This window comes from Callithrix jacchus, chromosome 8 (genome assembly GCF_049354715.1).
Source record: "Callithrix jacchus isolate 240 chromosome 8, calJac240_pri, whole genome shotgun sequence".
Lineage (NCBI taxonomy): Eukaryota > Metazoa > Chordata > Mammalia > Primates > Cebidae > Callithrix > Callithrix jacchus.
The window spans coordinates 23,107,829-23,129,317 of record NC_133509.1 but is presented as its reverse complement, the minus strand read 5'-3'; the positions used below and the strand labels follow the sequence as shown (position 1 = coordinate 23,129,317).

The 21,489-nt window shown below is 57.8% G+C and overlaps 1 protein-coding gene across 1 annotated transcript; it reads left to right on the top strand.

Moving 5' to 3' along the window:
- The first annotated feature begins 9,519 nt into the window (after nucleotides 1-9,519).
- LOC128928940 (uncharacterized) lies at nucleotides 9,520-15,272 on the top strand. The gene is made up of 4 exons (XM_054240692.2): nucleotides 9,520-9,561; nucleotides 10,118-10,636; nucleotides 11,037-11,190; nucleotides 14,925-15,272. The coding sequence occupies exons 1-4, from the start codon at nucleotides 9,520-9,522 to the stop codon at nucleotides 15,032-15,034; spliced, it is 825 nt and encodes a 274-aa protein (XP_054096667.1). The 3' UTR covers nucleotides 15,035-15,272.
- The last annotated feature ends 6,217 nt before the right edge of the window (nucleotides 15,273-21,489 follow it).

Sequence of the window (21,489 nt, the reverse complement as noted above, 5' to 3'; positions counted from 1 at the left end):
AGAAACTCCAGCGTTTCTGGGGGCTCAGTGGGTGCCGGGAGGGAAGCTGTCTGCTTGCAGGCTGGGTGCTTTGCATGTAAATGGCTCGCTGCATTCTTCAGCTCCACAGAGGGAGAAAAGCGCGCTGTGTGCATGGGGATCCTCGCGTTTTAAGAGAACTTTAAAATGCAGAATTTATGTGAAACCTCCTGGTTTTAAGTGTTGACAACCAGGTCAAATTTCAAAAGAACGTGTGGTTTAAACAAGACACATCCAGGAACCATGCTGCGGGCCAGGAAAAGGGAGTCAGGTGTCCACTGTGCGGCCAGCGTCCCAGAGCTTTCTCGTGCCGTATCAGCAGGTGTGCCCATGGGAGCCGGATGGTGCGGGGGTGGGGGGGGTTGGGGAGCAGGCCTCAGGGCCCCAGATCCCCAAAGACAGAGCACCACACTTTAGCGCCCCCACCCCCAGCGTTTTCCAAAGGGTGGCTGCAGAGACACTTGTTCCTGGGGTTGTTCGTAGACATGTCTTCTAACATTCTGGGGAATCTCAAGATTAAATAAATCAAAACAGACTTCTTTACTCCAGGACATCTGGGAGCCTTTCACCTGCGACAGGACCTTGTGAGTATCCAGGAGGGGTGGCTGTGCAGCACTTCTCAAACCAGTTCCACAGGAAACCCACTTTCAAGGTGTACCTGTTAATTCCAGAAAGACGCTACGGCCCCCCGGAACGTGGTTCTAGAAGTGGAGCGCAGCACCCACCCCAACCCACCCCAGCAGACCCAGCCGTCCCAGGGTGGTGGGCACCCAGGCTGAGGTTGGGAGGAGCAGAGGAGCCTCTAGTCTGGCAGGTGCTGGTCAGGAGCAGGGCTCGTCCTGAGGATGGTGGCAGCACCCAGGAGGAGCAGACTGAAGGAGCCAGACCCACTAGGAGGCCACCGCTGTCATGGGGGCAGGGGTGAAGGGACGAGGCAGAGCCAGGCCTGAGGTGGGGAGGCTGCTGCAGAGTGAATGCGTCCAGGCAGATTTGCAGGTGGAAGAAACGGTCAGAACTTGGTGACTGGAAGGCAGGACAGAGTGTCGGGGAGGCAGGAGGCTAGGACCAGACCAGATGAAGGCCAAATGGGCAGAGCTCACACAGAGACTTTGGGCCCCAGGGGAGGGGTGCTCAGAGCCCAGGCTGGGAACCAGTTCCCTCCATGTCCCCTGATGCACAGCTCATCTCAGGGAGCCAGGCTCAAGCAAACTTCAGCCTCCTGGGGAGGGAAGACCCAGAGCACCTGGGCAAGCAGGAGGTGGAGAATGGGTCGGGGCACCAGGAGCTCAAAACCTGGCCACACCTCCCTTGGGATCCAGCAGTGCACCAGTGGGTGGCTGGGAGAGAGGCAGGGCCCTCCTGCTCCTGCCCCCAAGTTCCTGTGCCCGGAGCCAGGCTGGAGGGCGACCCAGGTTCCAGCTGCTGCAGTGCCCCAGAGCTGCCCTGGGCCCAGGCCTGGGCTCTTCCTGCTTCCAGCAGCCCTTCCCTCCCCCAACACCCACTGAGAGTAGAGGCTAGGGCGATTCCCATAACTGTCTCTCTGGCTGCCCCCACAGCCACCAGGCTAATTTTAGCCCTGCCATCAGGCTGCAGTCGGGGGCGTTGGGTTGGAGAGGGCTGCATGTCTGCCCAGTTCTGAACACAGGCCCTGGGGGCTGCAGGAGGCTTGGATGGCCGGCCACAACCAGAGAAACAGCACAGCTCAGCCCAACAGGTCCTCCTGACACCCCACCCCACCCTGCCTCCCTGTGGGCCTTCGTCCTCCCATGGGAACCCCTCTGGGGCCTCCCACTGCCTGCCGAGCAGCAGCCACATCCTGCCCAGTGTTTGGTGAATTCCCACTGCTCTGGGCATTCTCACCAACCAAGTAAGGCTGGCGGTTGGTGTCCGCTCCTCCCACCCTGCTGCTGAGCCGGGCCTTGGTCCCCTGGTTCTATCTACTCTCCCTGGGATGGTTCCAGCAACTGCGCATTAAAATCCCACCTTGTGGGCAAGTCCAACATCCGCCCTCTGTGAAGCATCCCCCACCCCTCAGCCAGAGCTGAGTCCTCCCTTCCCTGCACACCTCGAGCTCCTTAGAGCCTGGTATTCAGGCATCCGAGGACGTGCTGTCTCCCACGTGAGACTCTTAGCTCCTCGAGAACAGGGTCTTAGTCCTGGTTAAGTCCTGGTCTTCATCTGGTTCCCCCATAAGCCCAGCCCAGTGCTGGGCATACAGCAGGCACTTCTGCGGCCTGGGTGGGGTGGGTGGAGCCGGGGCAAGGGGTGCCTCTGATCGAGGCTGCTGCTATCATCTCAGTCGCTAGTCTGCTCTGTGGTTGAGGCCCTGCCGGCTCCCCTTCCCACCCTGATCTAAGGAAGACTGCCCCACCCCCAGACCCCTGTGGCTCCTGGTTTCCCTGCAGAAGGCAATGAGCGTCTGACCCCAGAGGCCAGGCCTGGGACATGCAGAACCTCTGGCCTGGTCAAAAACAACTCAGGCCACACTGTCACCCTAGTAGCTTGAACCAGGACCTCCCAAGTCATGTAGTTCACTTATGCAGAGGCAGAAGCCAGATCACATCTCTAGAGCAGCCAGAATGTAGAGTCAGGGCCATGGCGGGGACCTCGATTACCAAGGAGCAGAACAGCAGAACCCCAAAGAAGATGAAGAAGCCCATGAGGAGGGAGGACAGAGCAGAGGAAAGCTTGGGGAGCAGCCCGTAGGGAGAGGCTCCTGTTACCGCTGAAGCCGGAGGCCTGGCTGCATGCACGTGACCCAGAGAACAGGTTCAGGGAAGATCATTCCATTTCACTGGAGGTGGGATCGTTCCCGCAGAGGGGATAAGAGCTTTTCCTGCCACCCAAAGCCAAGGTGGGGTCCCCTCCAGGAAGAAGTGAGGAACAGGGCCTTTGGAGCCTTTTTTTTTTTTTTTAGAGGAAGTCTCATTCTGTCGCCAGGCTGGAGTGCAATGGTGCGATCTCTGCTCACTGCAACCTCCAGCTCTCTGGTTCAAGCGATTCTCCTGCCTCAGCCTCCCGAGCAGCTGGGACAACAGATGTGCACCGCCATGCCCAGTTAATTTTTGTATGATTAAAGTAGAGATGGGGTCTCACCATGTTGGCCAGGATGATCACTTGACCTCATGATTCGCCTGCCTCGGCCTCCCAAAGAGCTAGGATTACAGGCGTGAGCCAACCGCTCCACGGCCTGGAGTGATTTTGAGGAGCGTCCGGGGAGCTCCAGGACAGCCAGGCTGCCCAGGTGGTGGGGGGACGGCTGGGAGGAGGAGGCAGATCCAGAGATGCCCCGAGTGGAGCCCACAGCCTGCACTCACTGCTGTGCCCCTGAACTGCCACTGAGCGGCTGCTGGAGCCCGAGAGGCACCTGTCCTGGGGGTTCCGGAGTCTGCCAGCGCCCCCGCTTGGAAGAACTGAGCCAGGAGCAGCTCGAAAAGGGGTGTGGAGAATGTGCCCCGCCCAGATGGCATAGAAGGGCCAGTGTGGGGCCCAGAGCCACAGCAAAGTCACCCAGGGGAGACCTGGGGATCCACTGTGGCCTGTGCCCCCGCACCCAACGCAAAACCTAGAACAGACAGGGGAGCCCGGCGCGGCCGCAGCCCCTCTCCTGCAGCCACGGGAGCGGGGGCCAAGGCTGCGGCTGGGTGGTTGGCCCGGGGCTGTCCATCCAGGCACCTGGAGGCCATGACCTGAGGGTGTTTCTGGCAGAACAGGCCTGGAGGGCAGGGCCCGAGCCAGCATCACTCACTGTGGGGGCACCGCCTTGAAGAACCCCTGTTTATAGAGGGGGAGGGAAGATGAGAGGCAGGCAAGGAATAAGAGGCGCAGTTCTGCTGCCGCCCCCAGCCTCAGCCCTCCTCCACAGAGTCCCCCGACCCCCAATGCCATCTAACCCCACCCCCGCCCCTGTGTGGGGCCCTGGGCCACTTGGGCTGGCATGCCCACGATTCATTGCCTACATTTCACACAAACAGTTCCCACTGATCGGCCCAGGCAGCAGGTGGCTGTCCACCCCTGCCTCCCTATGCAGGCTCCTGCTCAGGGTGGGAAGCCCAGCCTCGATTCCCTGGGAAGAGGAGCTCAGGGAAGGGCCCCAGGGAGGAGAATGCTCCACACCCCCCAGTAGAGGCTGGTGGCTTTCTGCTGTGGGAAGATGGGTGCCCTGAACACAGGGTCCCAACCCAAAGAGAAAGATGCCCCTCAGCATGTGAAGGTGGCAGGGATCAGGGTGTTCCAGTCTGAGATCCAGCTCTGGGAGGACAGGGAGGGAATTGCCTCGGGGCCTCCATTTGTCTACCCTTGGAGAATGGGCACACGCCTCAGATGGTGGAAGGGTCTGGAAAAGCCAGCATGGGGCAAGGCCATGTCCTCTCTGGGGGGCGCCAGAGAACTGCCTGCCAGCAGGCCGTGACCACCCTCAGTCCTCTGCTTCCCCTCCAGGAAGGGCTTTGGGTGTGCTGGGCTGTGGCTGGACTCTTGGAGGCTACCACTGACCATGTGTCTCTCCTCTCTGGCCTCAGGCCTCTGGTGCACTCCAGAGAGGACACGGGTCTTGCCCCATGCTGACTTATCCAGACACTTCCACCATCAGGTTCCTTTGGGTGAGTTCCCAAGGGCAGGACCTAGGGTGCCATCTCTGCTTCGCAGTCTGGAAGCACCCATGGGCAGGACTGGACCACCTCCGATTTTATCCAAGTGCACCAGGGCTGGGTACACACCAGGCCTGAGTGGCCAAGCCTGGGACATGCAGAACCTCTGACCTGGCCAGAACCAACTCAGTTTCCCTCCCAAGATGTGGTTCTGTCCCCCTCAAGTGAGGAGATGCTGGAGGAGGAGAAGGTGGGAACGGCAGCCCCAGCCTTGCCCCACCCTCAGCTCAGGCAGGGGATCCCAAGGAGCCACTTCTCCAGGAGAAGGGATCCGGGTGGCCACTGGTGGTCATAAAGCCATCTGGAAAAGCCTCCTGCCAGCCACGAGCAAGAGCCCATGCCCCCAAGGGTAGAGAGCCGGTAAATTACAGCTGAGGGCTACACACCCTCCCCTCTGTATTTATATCCGCCTTGGTGCCTGAAAATGGATATTTATGCATTTTCAATATTCAGGGCAAAGGCTCCATCACGCCATGCTCACGGCTGCAGCACACGACACCGCCCCACAGGGACTTTCCTCTTTCACCTGGTTTGCCACTCAGGGGCTTCCAAGTGGAGCCTGGGCCCTGGAAGGGAGTCCCCACCCCCATCTGCAGGCCTGCATGACTAGGGGGAGTAGAGGGAAGAAAGGGACCAGGCTAGCCTCCCACTGGAGCCTCAGGGCCCTCTCGGAGGCAGGCAGGGTCAGTCCCCCTGCTTCATAGACCAAGTAGACTAGGCTCAGAGAGGCTGGGTGCCCAGGCAGGGTGACACAGCATCCTCTCTAGGCCAGGGTTCTCCGGCCTTTCTCTGTTTCTCTGGTTCTCTCCAGTGTCCTCTTCGTGTGTCTCCGGGTCTGACTCTCAAACATCCCGGCCCCTCTCATATCTTTCTCCATCTCTTGCTTAGTGTCTCCCCATCTTTCTTACTGCCCCCCATCTCCCTGTCTCACTCCCACCACCCCCACCTCCCCTCTCTCCTGGCTCACACCCTCCCTCTCCCTCAGAGACCCTGTCCTTGTCCATCTCCATCTCCCAGACTCTGTCTCAAGGCTGAGGTCAGGGCAGGGGTGGGAGGAGCTGTCCTGGTGCCCAGCAGGGGCCTCCCTGGGCAGCGGCATCTCCCCCCACCCCCGCCCTGGACCTGTGATAGGAGAGCCCCCACAGCCCTAAGCCAATGAACGCACAGAGCAGAAGTGGGAATGAGGATGGGAGGTTCGGGGTTGGGGGGCAGGTTTCCACTCGGTGGGAGCAGGTGAAAGTCAGGTGTGCCCGGTCCCCAGAGCTGTGTGGAGGGGGCGCACAGGTGGGCTTCAGAGCCAGCACCACCACTTGACCTTGAAGGGCCCGGCTGGTTCTAGGATTGGCGGTGAGTGAGGAAGAGCCTGGGCCTGCCCTGAGCTGGAAAGGTTAATGCCCATGGGCCCAGGGTCCCTCAGCCTCCTCGCTGCCCACTTCCCCTTCGCCCTCCTGCTGCCCTCTCCCCTCTCCTCTCCGCCCTCTCATTTCACTCCTCTCTCCCTCCTTTCCTCTTGAATTCATTAAATGTGCCCTTGGCTCAGGTCTCCTCACTTCCTCCAGGGAATTAGCCACTCCTGCTTCTTGGGCCTTGTTAGATTCCAAGAAAAAATAACTTGTGTGTGCTCCATGTGCATGTCCGTGTGCATGTGGGTGTCCCTGCATAGTGGTACGCCCCGGGCTGGTCTGCAGGTCTGTCAACACATACCCGCGTGTGTACAATTCTATGCACATGCCAGGTCTGGAGACGGGACTGTGTGTTTGTGAGAACACATGCGTGCATCTCCTGGGGTGCACATCGCCTGTGTCCCATATGGGTTTCTATACGTGTGCACTGTAGGGCTTCACTTGGAGACCCACCCATGTGTGTACATGTCTCTGTTGGATCTGTGTGCTTGCACAGTGTGTCTGGGGAGTTATGCGTGTTACCATGCAAGTATCTGTGGGGTGTGTGTGTGCGCTCGCTAGATCTATGTGCATGCCTCTATTCATGCAGTGTGCCTGTACATGTGTATAAGCATGGGTGTGCGCTCGCTAGATCTATGTGCATGCCTCTATTCATGCAGTGTGCCTGTACATGTGTATAAGCATGTGTGTGTGCTCGCTAGATCTATGTGCATGCCTCTATTCATGCAGTGTGCCTGTACATGTGTATAAGCATGTGTGTGCGCTCGCTAGATCTATGTGCATGCCTCTATTCATGCAGTGTGCCTGTACATGTGTATAAGCATGTGTGTGCGCTCGCTAGATCTATGTGCATGCCTCTATTCATGCAGTGTGCCTGTACATGTGTATAAGCATGCGTGTGCGCTCGCTAGATCTATGTGCATGCCTCTATTCATGCAGTGTGCCTGTACATGTGTATAAGCATGTGTGTGCGCTCGCTAGATCTATGTGCATGCCTCTATTCATGCAGTGTGCCTGTACAAGTGTATAAGCATGTGTGTGCGCTCGCTAGATCTATGTGCATGCCTCTATTCATGCAGTGTGCCTGTACATGTGTATAAGCATGTGTGTGCGCTCGCTAGATCTATGTGCATGCCTCTATTCATGCAGTGTGCCTGTACAAGTGTATAAGCATGTGTGTGCGCTCGCCAGATCTATGTGCATGCCTCTATTCATGCAGTATGCCTGTACATGTGTATAAGCATGTGTGCCGGTGTCTGTGTGTGGGTGTGTGTACGTGTGTCTGCCTGTGTGTGTCTGCCTGTGTGTGTGTTGTGTCTGCATGTGTGTGTCTGTGTGGGTGTGTGTACGTGTGGGTGTGTGTCTGTGTGTGTGTCTGTGCGTGTGTCTGTGTGTGTATTCAATGTACATGCACCCCTGCCACCCTGCACACACATCTCCTTCCTGGCTGCCTTGAGCTGGCAGCCTTGTCCCCAACAGAAGGCCTATTGCGCCACATCCCTGGGGTGATGGCAGTGGTGTCAGTGGCAGTGTGGGTGGCAGGAGCCTGCAGGTGGAAAGGTGGAGGTGGCACAGGGGAGGGCACTTACTAATGAGGTCACCTTCCTTGTTAGCCTGAGAGCCAGTGCCACTAATGATCTCTTCAGTAACCAACTCCCTGGGGAAGGGCTGCTGCCAGAGCCCTGCTCTCTCCCTCACCTGGGACCCCTCTTACCCCACTTCCCCCCAATCCTGAGGCGCTGCAGGAACCAAGAACACCAGGATAAAGCACAGACAGAGCTGGCAGCCAGTGCCTGGTCCCACCAGGACCCAGGAGACCGCCAGCATTCCCATCAGCCTGCCACCAGGAAGCCCGCCTTGCAGTGAACCCTGTGTTAGCGCGCAGTCTCCAAAAGCCCTCTGAGTCCACATGTGCCTCTGGAGGAAGAAGGCCTGCACACCACAGGGAGCGTGCTTCCGTAAAAGAAGCACTCAACTGGGAGTCAGGCGAGCTGGCTATGAATCCCAGTGCTGTGCCACCTCGGGCAGGCCCTATACCTCTCTGGATCTTGGTTTCCTTGTCTGTAAAATGGGGGAGGCTAGAATGGCTGGAAAACTCTCAGCTCTGTGAGCCATCTGAGCCCGGTTTGTTTCACCATAATGGGAGGAGGCTGGAGCCACTCTAAACCTAAAACAGGAGTAGATGGTACACAGAGCTGAACGTTTGCTATTCTGTGTTTACTTTCAGTATATATTTTATGTGTGTATTTTCATATACATGTGTCAGTGTGTGCATGGGCATGAGCCTGTATGTACCTGTGCATGTGCGTATGTGTGCGGGTATTTGACTAGTACATCAGACGCTAATTTCAGAGATATCGCTAAAGATGAGGCTAAAACACACATTTAAATTATAAAAGTAAGCTGATTTTTTAAAATGCTGAGTGAAGAAGAATTCAGGTGGCATCTGAGGGTGGCAAAAGTCCAGATGAAAGTTGACAAATGTCTGCAGCCCCGGTCTGAGTGTCCCTGTCCCCTTCCTGCCTAAGGGACAGTGGATTGGGGGCCCTGGCCTCCCTGGAATGGGAAACGTGCAGACAGGGCCCCGACTTCCCACAGTGTCCTCATGGTCCCAAGACAGACATCGGTGTGGATCGGCAGAAGACCTTGGGGTGGGGTTTATGGAGCTGACCCTTCAGGCCACAGGCTCCATGCGATCTCTGAGGCCACAGAACGTGTCCACACATGTGACCCCCAGAGTGATTCAGGCCAGGACACAGGAATGGCCCAGGCAGAGGTGGCCTGGGCTGGGCCTGAGGCATCCTGGGGGTTCAGCACTGCATCTCCTTGAGGGGCCAGCTGAGACTGCTATGCCCATGAATAGGCTTCTCCCCGGTACCCGCCTGCCTCCTTGGAGGAGAACAGCCAGCCCCACGGCCCCAAATGTCTCTGTCCTCCAAGAGGCCAGATATGAATCACAGGAATTTACAGCCCAGCCTGGAGTGGGATTTATGAGTCTGCCTCCAGCCTGGGCTGGTAGGGAGTGGCCGCTGTCAGCGCCCCATTGCCGCTGATGGATGAGGCTGTTTCCTGCAAGACAAACTCCCCTCTATGGCACGCAGCGGAGAGAGACCCATCCAGGCCCTAGGACCAGCCCCATACCTGTCCCAGAGCTGATCGCTTGTGCCCTCCCTTGGACCTGCCCAAGAAGAGATGTAACCACACTCAAAGCCAGAATGGACCTCTGAGGTAGCTCAGAACACACACACACACACACACACACACACGTGCATGCGCACACACACACACACACACACACACACAGTACTCAGATGAGGAACCAGGGTCCAGAGAGGGATGGGCCTGGCCTGAATCACCCACCAGCACAGCAGTGAAGCTGAGACACCAGCCCACAAGCCCCCCTGGACTGGTTATTTCAGTGTCCGGTCACACTGGGCTGTCATATGGCCATGGGGGTAGTTTTCACCTCCAAATGCCAGCGCCTCTCCAGAGTAAGGACAGACCTGGGTTTGAATCCTCATCCACCCTCTAAAAGTTATAACCTCTCTGTGCCCCTTTCCTCACCTGAAAAATGGGGATCAAAATGCCCCAGCTTGCTGAGGTTCTTACGAGGTTCAAGTGAGAGGACGCAGGTAGAGCCGCAGCACAGAGTGGGCCCCTGGCACATGCTCCCTGGGTGGTGATGATGGTTCTCCACCATCCCCCGTGCCTCAGGGGCCCTGCGCCTGATTTGCTGTGGGCAGAAGGACAGTCAAGGTTGGTGGGGGCAGGAGCAAGGAGAGTTCGAGTGTGGGACTGCAGGGCAGGAGTGAGACCAATTCCTAGTGGAGGAGACCCTGGAAGCCTCCCTGGAGGTGGTGGCATCAAGCAGAGGATGCAGAACTCTGTCTCTCTTGCTCTGAAGCTGACTGGGGGCTTCTTGAGTACCGCAGGGCTGGAGGGAGGTACCATAGTCTGAAAGCCAATCCCAGCCCAGCCCAAGCTTCTGCCCTGGATGACCTGAGGAGGAGTCCCTCCCTTCTCTGGGCATCCGAAAAATGGGGCTAGGGAGGACCAGCCAACACTCCCTCAAGGCGCCTTCCTGCTCAGGGGCTTGCGCAAGCGGAAGAAGGCGGTGCAGACCCACCCTCGGCAGTACCCAATTATTGCCACGGGGCGGCAGCAGGGAGCGAAGCTGCGGTCGGGCCTCCTTTCCCCGCGGCCAGTCCCTCCCCAGCCCCCGGTGGTCTTTGCTCCCCGACCCCCAGCCAGCTCGCCCGAGAGCCAGAGCTGAACGTCCTTCACATCCAGACATGCGATGCTCCCCGCAGCCCTGCAGGGCGTCAGCATGCTGGCCGCTTTCCAGATGGAGAAAATGATGGCCCAGAGAGGGGAGCACTTGCTCAAGGCCCCGCGGGAGCCAAGTCTGCCCGGCCGAGGCGGTGTGAAAGGAGACGGCGATCACACGGACCTGACTGGGATCCCGGTCCCTTCACCTCCCGCTGTGTGTCCTCGGGCAGGTCACCCACCCTCTCTGAACCTCAGTGGATACGAGTGCTGATCACAGAAGCCACCGCTTTGTTTCCGGTAGAGTTAATGCCCCATGAGAGCGGAGACATGTCTGTCACTCACCTCAGCGCCCCCAGAGCCTGGCGCAGGGTGGGACACAGAGAATAGCGCCTTCCTGGCGATGGGCAGATGCTGTCTGTCCTCAAACCCCGCCCCACAGCAGCCCCGCGTCAGCCCCGCCTTGCTCCCCTCCCGGCAGCCGTTCCTGCAGGACGCCCACCCTCCCCCCGGCCTCGAGGGGCTCCTGCTCCACTCCCCGCGTGTCCTCTGACTCCACCCCAGCCCGCAGGCCCCTGTCTGGGTCCCGGCCGCTCCCTCGCGCCCCTCCCTCCTGCCGAGCCCCTGCTCCGCTCTACACTGTTCACAAGACAACGAGGACGGTTTTTATTTCTCTTTTGTCTCCCTTCCTCCCCTGAAGGGAAACGTGCTTCCAATCTTCCAGGAAAACATGAAGGCTCCGGATGAGAAAAAGCAAACAAAGGCCAGTGGGACCGTGGGCGCCCCCCGCTCCCCACGCAGGCCCCGCACGCGAACCGGCGCCAGGGCCCGAGAACCGCTCTGTTATTTTGGGGGTAATTGAAAATGTCGACCTTTATTCTAGAGGATAAGCAGGTCACAGGGACACAGGGAGCCAGAGAGCAGAGAAAGGAAAGCCGGGCGGGCGTGGGGGAGGGTCTGGGGGAGAGAGCGGCCGGCGGGGAGCCCGTGGGCGGGAGAGGAAGCGGGAGCGGAGGAACGGGAGGGGCGGGTGACCCTCCGCCAGTGAGCGGGGCCGCGCGGCCTGGACCCCCAGGGCTCAGGGGCATGTGTCCTCCCGCCAGCCCTCACCCCACCCGCAAGGAGCCGGTGGCAGGAGCTCTGTTTAGTCCTCCCGAGGTGGGCGTCTCTGAGTGCTGGGAACAGGGGTGGGGCCCCGGCTTGTCTTCGTGGGCGCAGTCTCCCAAGCACGTGCACAGCGCCCAGAGGCCGGGGCCCAGACTGGGGGGCGCTGAGAGCAGCCAGCGGCCACCGCTGCTGCGGGAATGCAGGGACTCCCATGACCTCCCTCCCGAGGCGCATCCTGCCTCTCTCTGCCTGTGGGGGCATCTCAGGGTTTGTAGACTTACTTCTCCAGGGCAGTGGGGGGCGCCAGTGAGCCTGGGTGGGCACGTATCTGTGCAGGAGACGAGAAGCCTGGGAGAGAGGGGCAGGCAGGGTGGGGCGGGGGCAGTAAAAGGTGTGGCCTTGGGTGGCGTGGGGCCTGTGCGCATGCGCGGTACAAGTGTGGGTCTTGTCTGTGTTTTCCCTGTGACTGTAGCATGAGGCATGTGTTTGAAGGAGCTGGTACCAGGCGTGTGTAGAGTAAGGTGTGGGTCTGCACATTTATGTGTGTGTCTTGTGCCATGTGTATGCAGTAAGGGACACGTGTGTGCACCCCCTGTGTTCCTCCATATGGTGTGCCCCCATGTCCCTGCAGGCAGGGCCCCTCTTCTGCTCTTGACCCGGGGTCACCATCACCCCAGGTCTTGAAAGCCAGAATCATGATTGGCCTTGGGGTTCCCTCCAGCAACAGCAGAACAGAGACCAGTCCCCACCCCAGCCAGTGTCTCGGGGGCTGGTGGGACTGCAATGCTACCACTGTTGTATTGGACCGAGCACAGAAAGTCAACAGCAAGACAAAAGTATGCCAAATTGCAGGGTTTATTGCCCGCGACCACAGAGGACTCACATCTCTCCAACCCGTGGCAGAGAAAGAAGGATGACAAGACCTTTTTATACCTGCAAAACCACCTTGGGAGTGGGGGTGAAGAGTGGAGATGGGAATGAAAGCTGTCAATCACCTCCTAGGCTGAGACAAGGGTGAGGGGGCTCCCGACATTCCAAGGGCCAGGGGACTTTTGTCATTCCGATTGCCACTTAAGTGGTTTACAGAAGTCAAGATAAACATTAGTTTATACATTATTTGGACAGGTGTGGGGTCCACAGATTTTTCAGTTGCTTGGCGCCAGGATGGAATTATCTGGGGGTGCTTACTCTGGTCAGTACCGGTAAACAGAGGCCAGCAATTCTGGCAGTTACAGATAAGAGAAGGCATGCAGCTTTACCTCTTTTTGCATTTTGCAAAGTAAACTTAGCAGTTTACAGAAGCCAAGGTTAGCAGTCATTGTGAGGAGAATGGAAACAGTTTTGTCTCTTTATAAAATGGCAGTGTACAGGTTCTAACTCTAGGCTAGCTATATCACACCACCAAGCCCTGGCCGAGGTAATCCAACATGGAGTCAGGCCTGTCTTGCCCCTGGAGAGAAGGGCAGAACCTCAGGCGGGCCTCCTGCCAGGCCCTGAGCCTCATCCAGCCTCCATCAACTGCTCGTGGCAGGAGAGGGTGGATTCCCACCCTCTCACTCACACAGCCTCTGACCTCCTGGAGGCCAGGGTAAAGACCGATTCTCCGTACTCCCGGGCCCAGCCAGGGCTTGGCACAGGGCAGGAGCTTAGCAAATGTTTGTTGAATGAATGGATGGATGAATGGATGGACGGGGGCTTTGTGTGTGATCAGGTGCCAGCTCTGGGGCCTAATGACCTGAAGATACGGATTCAAGTCCTGCAAGGATCAAACCAGGGCTTCCTGCAAGGTCAAGCTAGAACCCCGGAGTTGTTCAGAAGGGGCTGCGTCAGCATTCAGCCAGACCTGGGAGGCCGCTCCTGACCTTCTGCAGGTCACCCCTCTGGGGGCGCTACCACAGGAAAGGCAAGGCCAAGAGCTGGGACCACTTCATCCAAAGGTGGAGCCCAGGCTAATGACCCTGTCATTCTGCAGGCGGAGGCACAAGGGAGGCCCCGTTCATCTTCCCTGGAGTTGGCATCGCTTTGTTGGCGGGGCCATCTTCATCCCCCAAATGTTCCTTCTGAACCCTCCATCCTCCTTCTCCCCTTCCCTTGGTACCATAAACCAACCCCAAGAGTGAGTCTCAGCTTTACGGCTCGGTTTCAGTCCTGCCCCTGTCTGGTGGCAGCTGGGGCGAGGCTGAAGGTTTGTCCTAGACTGAGCCATAAAGGCAAAAATAGAGTTTAGTCCTAATAGAAGTAAAGCACTGGCCAGGCGCGGTGGCTCACGCCTGTAATCCCAGCACTTTGGGAGGCCGAGCCAGGTGGATCACAAGATCAAGAGATCGAGACCATCCTGGCCAACATGGTGAAACCCCATCTCTACTAAAAATACAAAAATTAGCTGGGCATGGTGGCCCATGCCTGTAGTCCCAGCTACTCAGGAAGCTGAGGCAGGGGAATCACTTGAACCTGGGGAGGTTGCAGTGAGCTGAGGTCGCACCACTGTACTTCAGCCTGGTGAGGTCGCACCACTGTACTTCAGCCTGGTGACAGAGTGAAACTCTATCTCCAAAAAAAAAAAAAAAAGAAGTAAAACACCTCACCCCAGACAAGTTCTGACCCTGGTCACCCACTGAGCCCTGGTCCTGGTCACACACAGAACCTAAACCTGTATTTAGAGACGGGCCATTAATTTGTCACATGGGCTGGGCATGGTGGCTCAGTTGTGTAATCCTACTTTGGGAGGCCAGGGCAGGAGGATCACCTGAAGCCTTGAGGTCGAGACCAGCCAGGGCAACATAGCAAGATGTCTCTACAAAAAATGTAAAAATTAATCAGGCTTGGTGGCGTGTGCCTATAGTCCCAGCTACTACAGTGAGCCAAGATTGTGCCACTGCACATCAGCCTGGGCAACAGAGCAAAATCCTGTCTCAAAAAAGAGATTGTCATGTGGCCACAGTTATTTCCGGGCTCTGGGACTCAGCCTCCTCATCTTTCCAACGGAGGGCCTGCACCTGGGCTAGGTGTTAAGTCAGAAAAGCCCTATTCAGAGATTGGCCTGCAGTTCCCTGACCTGGTCATGCCGGGGCATTGGCTGCTGCCACCTGCTCCCACCCCCACCCAACACCGACAGCCCAAGCGTCACTAATTTTTGCAGCTGCCGTGATAAATGGCACTGTCGGCAAAATGACATCTTTCTAATCTGCTGCAAGAGAGATGGGTCCCCGAGCTCCCGCAGCCTCCCGAGAGCCTGCCCAGGCCAGCCTCGTTGAGAGGGTGGGCAGACACAAAGCCCAGAACCTAGGGGCAGGTGGGTGGAGAGGGGACCTCAGGGTCCAAAGTCAAGGACATCCCTAGAGGGGTTTACCACAGGCTTTTCTAAGTGTTTAGCTGTACGTATGCTTTTTTAAATAGTCCAGAGGATATTATATCCTCTGTTCCTTTCTGTCCAAAATTAGGTCTTCAATTCAACTTTCTTTTCTTTTCTTTTTTGAAACAGGGTCTTGCTCTATCGCCCAGGCTGATGTGCAGTGGCACAATCACAGCTCACTGCAGCCTCTACCACCTGGGCTCAAGCGATCCTCCCACCTCAGCCTCCCAAGTAGCTGAGAGGACAGGCGCCCACCACCATGCCCGGCTTATTGTTGTATTTTTAGTAGAGACAGGGTCTCACCATGTTGTTCGGGTTCAGACTGTCCTTGTACTCCTGGCCCCAAGTGATGTGCCCACCTCAGCACCCCAAAGTGCTTGGATTTCAGGCATGAGCCACCGTGCCTAACCTCAATTTTCACTTTAAATTAAAACCTGGAAATTGCTCACGGTTATAAAGATGAGCCGTTAGACATTGGTTCTGAGGTGGTGCTCGTTTCCTGTCTCCCTCTGCTCTGCGGAAGAGTGTGCTTCTGCCTGAGTCATTGGACCTGAAGGCTCTTCTCACCCTCCACTCCCTCCGTGTCTCCCACAATCCCTCCCAATCCCTGCACCAACCTCAGCCACATCCCCTCCATGCCTCACACTGGCCTCAGGCTGCCAGGTCAAGGTAGAACTCCCCTCACACCCTCCTATGTCCAGGGGTGGAGGTGAATTGGGCCTCTGGATGCCAAGAATGGAGGAAAGACAAATGCCAGCCCCAGAGACCCTAGCCTCCTCAAAGACCAACGGGAGATGGTGCCTGTTTGCCCAGCAGCAGCCAGGCCGGAGCAGGTGTGGGCCGGGGTGGGTGGGCACAGGCCTGGGCTTGAAAATCCAGGCAATGCTGCCCCCTCCTGGCTAATTCGTGGCTGCTCCTCTGACAGGCACTGCCAGGCTAGTTGAGGTTGGGGACACAGCGAGTGACTCTCCAAGAACAGCATGTGACAAGCAGACCCTTCCTGGCAGTCGGCCTGGCTGAGAGCTGCCTCCGCTGCCCATCCTGTCCAGACTTCTCACTGCCCAAAGCATCTTCCGGCCCTCACACCTTCAGGGCAAAGCCTGAGGCCCCTCCCAACTGCCCATGATGCAGCCCCGGGAGCAGCCCCACCCCTGCACACCGGGCCCCTGCCACTCTGCATCTCCCGAGTTCTGTCCCTTGTCCTTCCGGGGCACCTACATGCTTTGCTCTCACCTTGACCTCCATCTTTGCCCTCCCCAGCACACTGTCTCCTCTTGTCCTCTCTGGTCCCTCCCTGAGGAAACTCCCCTCTCCCCCCCTTTTCGGCCAGAGAAACCCCACTCCTCTGCCCACACCTCCATCTGCCCTGCTCCTGTCCCAAGGACTGTCCACTGTCAGTAACTCAGACCAGAGATTTGATCTGAACCGGGTGAGCCACGTCTAGCTCCAGAACCAGATGCCTGCTGGCTTTAGACAGGGTGCCTGTCACTACCCAGGACACAATTAAGGAAACTAGGGCCCAGAAAGGATCAGGGACTTGCCCAAAGTCTCCTATTACATCAAAGTAGCAGAGAGAGAACCAGCGCACAAGACCCAGGGCTCTCCTTGGATCACAGTCTCTGACTGAATAGAAACCAAGCCGTGCTCAACGCATTCCAGCCACAGGCACAGCGAGGGCTCAGAGCAGCAGGCAGGACAGGCATGCAGGCGTCCAGAGGTCCCTGAGGGGCTGCAGGCCTCACAGCAGAGGACGGGGGCCCACCCCCTCCCCAGCAGCAGCAGCAGACCCTCTGTGTGCTCCCCATGCCCATGGAGCAACCAAGCCTCTGATTTCTGGGAAGGGAGGCCTGGGCCAGGCTGAGGGTGACCCAGCCTCCGTAGCCTCGGGCCGGGGCCAGTGCTGCCTCCTTAGCCCCATCCATGTCAGCTTTTCCTGCAGGAGACTGTGAGCCCTGATGGTCCACCAGTGCTGACAGGGCCGGATCTGGGGCTGGGACCCCCACCTTCCTGGCATTTCAGGCCCGGGGAGCCCCCTGTCTTCCTCCCTGACCGCTTCTGCCCATCATCCTGCGGCACAGCTCTTCAGGAAATCAAGTGACCCACACCCCAGCAGATCACAAGCCACTCCAATTTATTCCCTGTGCTCCCTTCCCTCCAGCTCTGACAGACCCAGCTCACCCCTGGAGGTGGCCCTTGGCCCTCACATCTCTTCTGCCTCACAGTTCCAAGTTGCGTGGGTCACTAGCCACCTTGGTCCCCAGACTGTGTGCCCTCCTATAAAATGCATCATTCCTCTGGGGCCCCGGTGTCCAAGGGTGCCCCCCAACACCTCCTCAGGGCTGCTATGGGTCCCTCACTTGTAAACCTAGCAGCCACGGCTCTGGGCCACCTCCACCCCTCTCTTGGCCCCCTCCAGCCCACCCCAACTCCTGCCATTATCCTGATGGCTCAGGCCTCCCTAGGTCCACCACGAATGCCCTGGCCTCCCCAACCCCAGACCTCCCCATGTGCAGACGCCTCCACTCCCTCGAAGCCCAGACCCCACTGCCATCCGTGGCTTCCCACCACCTCCCGCAACACTGGCGGCCGGTCTCCCTGGAAGGCCGTCCCCTGCCTCCCATCGCTGAGACCCCACCGCTGACCCTGCACTCCCTACACTTCCGCCTCGCCCTTCAGGCCCCTCCAGCCTTCACCACCCTCCTCGTGCAGCCGCTTTCCTGGAACATCCCAGCCCTTCGTCCCCAGGTCGGCCTTGTCCATCTGCACCAGGCAGCTAAAGCTGCTGGGGACAGTCTCACGGCTGGAACCCTGGACCTGCCCTCCTCGCCACCTGCTAGCCACCTCACCCCTGGGCAGCCGCCCTCCCCGCTTTCCCACCCCCACGGGTCACCCCAGCGTGGCTCACTCTCCTCTGTACGCCTGGCCGTCCCTCAGTCCCCGTCCACCTGCCCCATCAGGCTGGGCTCTGACAAGCACCCCCCACGACGGCCTCAGAACCACCACGTCTGCTGTCAGTCCGCTCCCACTTCCCATCTGGGACGCTGTGGATTTCACCCCTCTCCTTTGACTTGCGCCTCTCATCTAGCTCCCTCCTGTCACACTCTGGATGTCCTAAGTCCCCTCCATCTATTCAAAACCGTCCCCCATGCCCACATGCTTCTCTGTCCCCACTTGTCCCTCTCTGCCCAGCCACAGACCCCCTTCCCCACAGAGGCATTTCCCGGTCGTCTCTATTCCCGCCTCCTTCTCACACTTGCTTAGCATGAGTTGGCTCCGGGCCCACTGCGCCACCCGAACCAGGCTTAACTCCAAGGCAGGTGGTACGTGCCTCCCAGGGACACTCTTCAGCTTCTGCACGGACTCTCGGCCTCTCTCGGCAGCACTGGCCCCAAATGCTGGCCCCGCCCCCTCCTGCCGCCCCTCCTACTTGTCTCTCAGCTGCTCCTGCTCCGCCTTCTTACTGGCTTCCTTCCCCATCCTGACCTTTCATTGTTGGTGTTTGCTTATTCATTGCAAAGGGGAAACAGTAACTTTACAGGGGAGAGGGCTGGCAGGCATCACTTCAACCAAGTGATGCAAGTCAGCATCCCGATGATGACGCTACAGACGGGTGCCTCTGTTTGTTTATTGGATTGAAGTGGTGTCATCTCAGCTCATTGCAAACTCCACTTCCTGGGTTCCAGCTCTTCTGTCTCAGCCTCCTGGGTAGCTGGGATTACAGGCACCTACTACCATGCCCAGCTAATTTTTGTATTTTTAGTAGAGACGGGGTTTCACCATGTTGGCCAGGCTGGCCTCAAACTCCTGACCTCAAGTGATCTGCCTGCCTTGGCCTTCCAAGGTGCTGGGATTGTAGGTGTAAGCCACCGCCCCCACAGATGTGTGTGTCTTGATAGGCTGCGTAAGAAGAGAACGGCATCACTTCCCAGGTGTTCCCACCATGATGCAGAACCTGAATCTAATCATGCGGAAACCAGACACACTCAAACCAAAATTCACCTGCAAAAGAACTGGCCTGTATCTGTCAAAAGGGCAACATCACAGAAGACATCGAAGCACTGAAGAACCGTGCCAGACGAACGGACACTCAGAAGACAGGATAACTAAATGCAACGTGGACGCCGGGGTTTTCTTTTGCTATAAAGGATACTGCTGTGCCTCGGGTTCCTGCTAGTCTGCCTGGCATGATGCTGCTCAGCACTGTCCTGGGTTTGAGTCCCAGGTTACGGGCTGAGCGAACGCCAGGCCTGGGTGTGCTGGAGCCACAGCATCCCTGTTTCACTGAGAGCCTCAGTTTCATCTGAGGCCAGGACACTGTCCCCCAACACATACACTTTCCACAGTTGTCAAGAGACCAGGTGAATATTTTGTAAACTGGGAAGCCCCAGCAGAGACATGTGAGCCGGGATTACTAGGAGAGATTACTGCCCTGATGGTTGCTGGGATTACTGGGAGAGATTACTGCCCTACTGGTTGCACTATTTTCCAGGCCTGTGTTTCTCTGCCTAGCTAGACAACAAGGCAGGGGGAAGCTCCCAGCTAATCACAACTTGAATCTCAGCTGTGGGTGGGAGTGCCCTTTCTGGAGGCTCCACAGACATCTGTGTAGGTGGAGAACAGGGAAGATGGGGCTGGCAGATATCTTCACCCAAATTTTTGATTCATAGAGCAGAAGCCTTCTCTCTTCTTTTTTTTAATTCCTGAAAAGAAAGCTCTTTTCCTCCAAATACAGTCTTCCAAAAGCCCCACAGCCCCAGGCCCATAGCTGGCCAGTAATTAGCTTCTAACAAGGACCAGGTGTCCTGGTGACTTGAGAAGGAAAAACAAGGGACAAGTTGTGGAATCAATGGCTTCAACGCCACTGAGGCCAGCCTGGCACAGCCTCCATCCCATGCCTCCTAGGGTACCTGGATTGAAGCGCTTAGGTTTGCCCAGATCCCCACAGAGCAATAGCAACTGGTTTCTTAGTCAATCACAGCAGGCATTTATTGCACACCTACTGTATGCAGCAGCCTCTGGAGGGGAAGGTTCAAGCTTTGCCACAAGGGAGGTGATGTGTGTAAAGCTGTATGTACACCATGAATCACAGGGGTGTGCAGGATGACAGAGACAGAGGAGAAAGGATAAGCATTTATTGAGCACCTACTGTATGCCGGGCCCTGGGCTAGGCAGTTGAGGTACATTAAAGCATTTAATCCTCATCAACCCAATTTTACAAATGAGGAAACTGCCACAGAGAGGTGAGGGGACTTCAAGATTTGACAGTCAAATAGGAGAGCTGGGATTCAAACCCAGGTCTCTGTGGTTTCAAGAGAAACCATAACTCCCGCATGGACCAGACACCACCACATCTCAAAAGTCCTGTCACTCAGCCCACTGGGGTGCAGTCCAGGCCACAGCCCCCATCTCCAGCCCCTGCCCTGGCCCTGGCTTGGACCCTGGCTACGATGGCCAGACTTGCATCTACAGATGAGTGAGGAACCTGAGACCCCGACTCAGCCTGGCAGAACTAAAGGGGCTCCTCAGGAAGGGAAAAAGAATAGGAGGAGCCAGAAATGGCCGCAGACAAGGAGTCAAGCAGGCTGCGCTTCTCCCACCACAGGCTGGGGCTGCCAGGAGTCAACCCTGGGCTGGACACGGACCCCGCTATCTCAGGTTATGGGGTTTCTAGCTAGCCAAGGCTGTCCAGTTGGGGGTGGGGGCAGGGGACCCAGGCACAGATGGCCTAGGGTGTGACTTTGCCCATTTGGAGTGTCTGAGAGACCCAGTAGGGCCACCCCAATGCTAGCCGGGCTTCGTTTGCCAGGCAAATTTGGGGTGACCATGTTTAAGCCCAAAGGGACCCAGTGACAGTGAGAAGTGGGTCCTGCAGCCTCAGATGCCCTGGGCCAGGAACGGGGAGTGCTGCAAGGTGGGAAGCCAGAAAGAAGCCACCCTGCCCTCCCTGTGAGGAGCCCCGCACACCCCTCCAGCTGCTCCCCAGCTCTGCCCCTTCTCCCCTCCCCTTGCTCCCCTGTGGATCCATCTGTCTATCTGCCACCTCCCCTCCTCCTTCTGCCCTTCTCTCCCTGCTCCTGTTGGTGACAGGCAGGACCCCGCCACTCACCACCCACTCAGCCTCTTAGAGGCAGAGCTGGTGCCCCTCAGATACCCCCCGGAGGGGGCTTGTCCTACAGACAGCCCTGGACCACCCCCGCCACACCTCCTCGTCCTAGCACGGATGCCTGGCCCAGCCGAGGCTGAATGGAAGTTTGCTTTCGGAGAGGTGCTGGGATACATCCCCTCTCTGTCCCGATGCCAGAAACCCCACATGACAGCGTTCTTCCTTCAGCCAAGGCAGCTCTAGTTATGCCGTAAGAACTGCGGCCTCAGGGAGCACCCGTCATCACCTCCCATATGTGATTCAGTGCCTCAGCTACCTCTTCGGGACCATTCCCAAGAGCAACGTGGAGCGAGGAAGGGCTGAGCCTCCTTCACCAGGGCCCAGGCCACACCCTTCTCCCCTTCAGATGGAGCAGCCAGCTCTAAGAGAGGGCATCACGGTTCCCGGAAAGGAAGTGAGTCAAGGGAGGACCCCCCGGGGTGAATCAGTGCTGGATCCCCAGGCTCCTGTTCCTGTCTGCAGGGACCAGATCCCCCAAGATTTAAGGGCCTGAGGGAAGGGCTGGGCCTCTGGAGAAATGGGAAGAGAGCA

Excerpts from the sequence above, each read along its gene's own strand:
- LOC128928940 (XM_054240692.2), top strand. The coding sequence starts at position 9,520 with ATGGGGGTAGTTTTCACCTCCAAATGCCAGCGCCTCTCCAGA. Across the intron at positions 10,637-11,036 it reads AAGCCACCGCTTTGTTTCCG|GGAAACGTGCTTCCAATCTT; the intron begins GTAGAGTTAATG and ends CCTCCCCTGAAG. Across the intron at positions 11,191-14,924 it reads ACCGCTCTGTTATTTTGGGG|GGTCTTGCTCTATCGCCCAG; the intron begins GTAATTGAAAAT and ends TTTTTGAAACAG.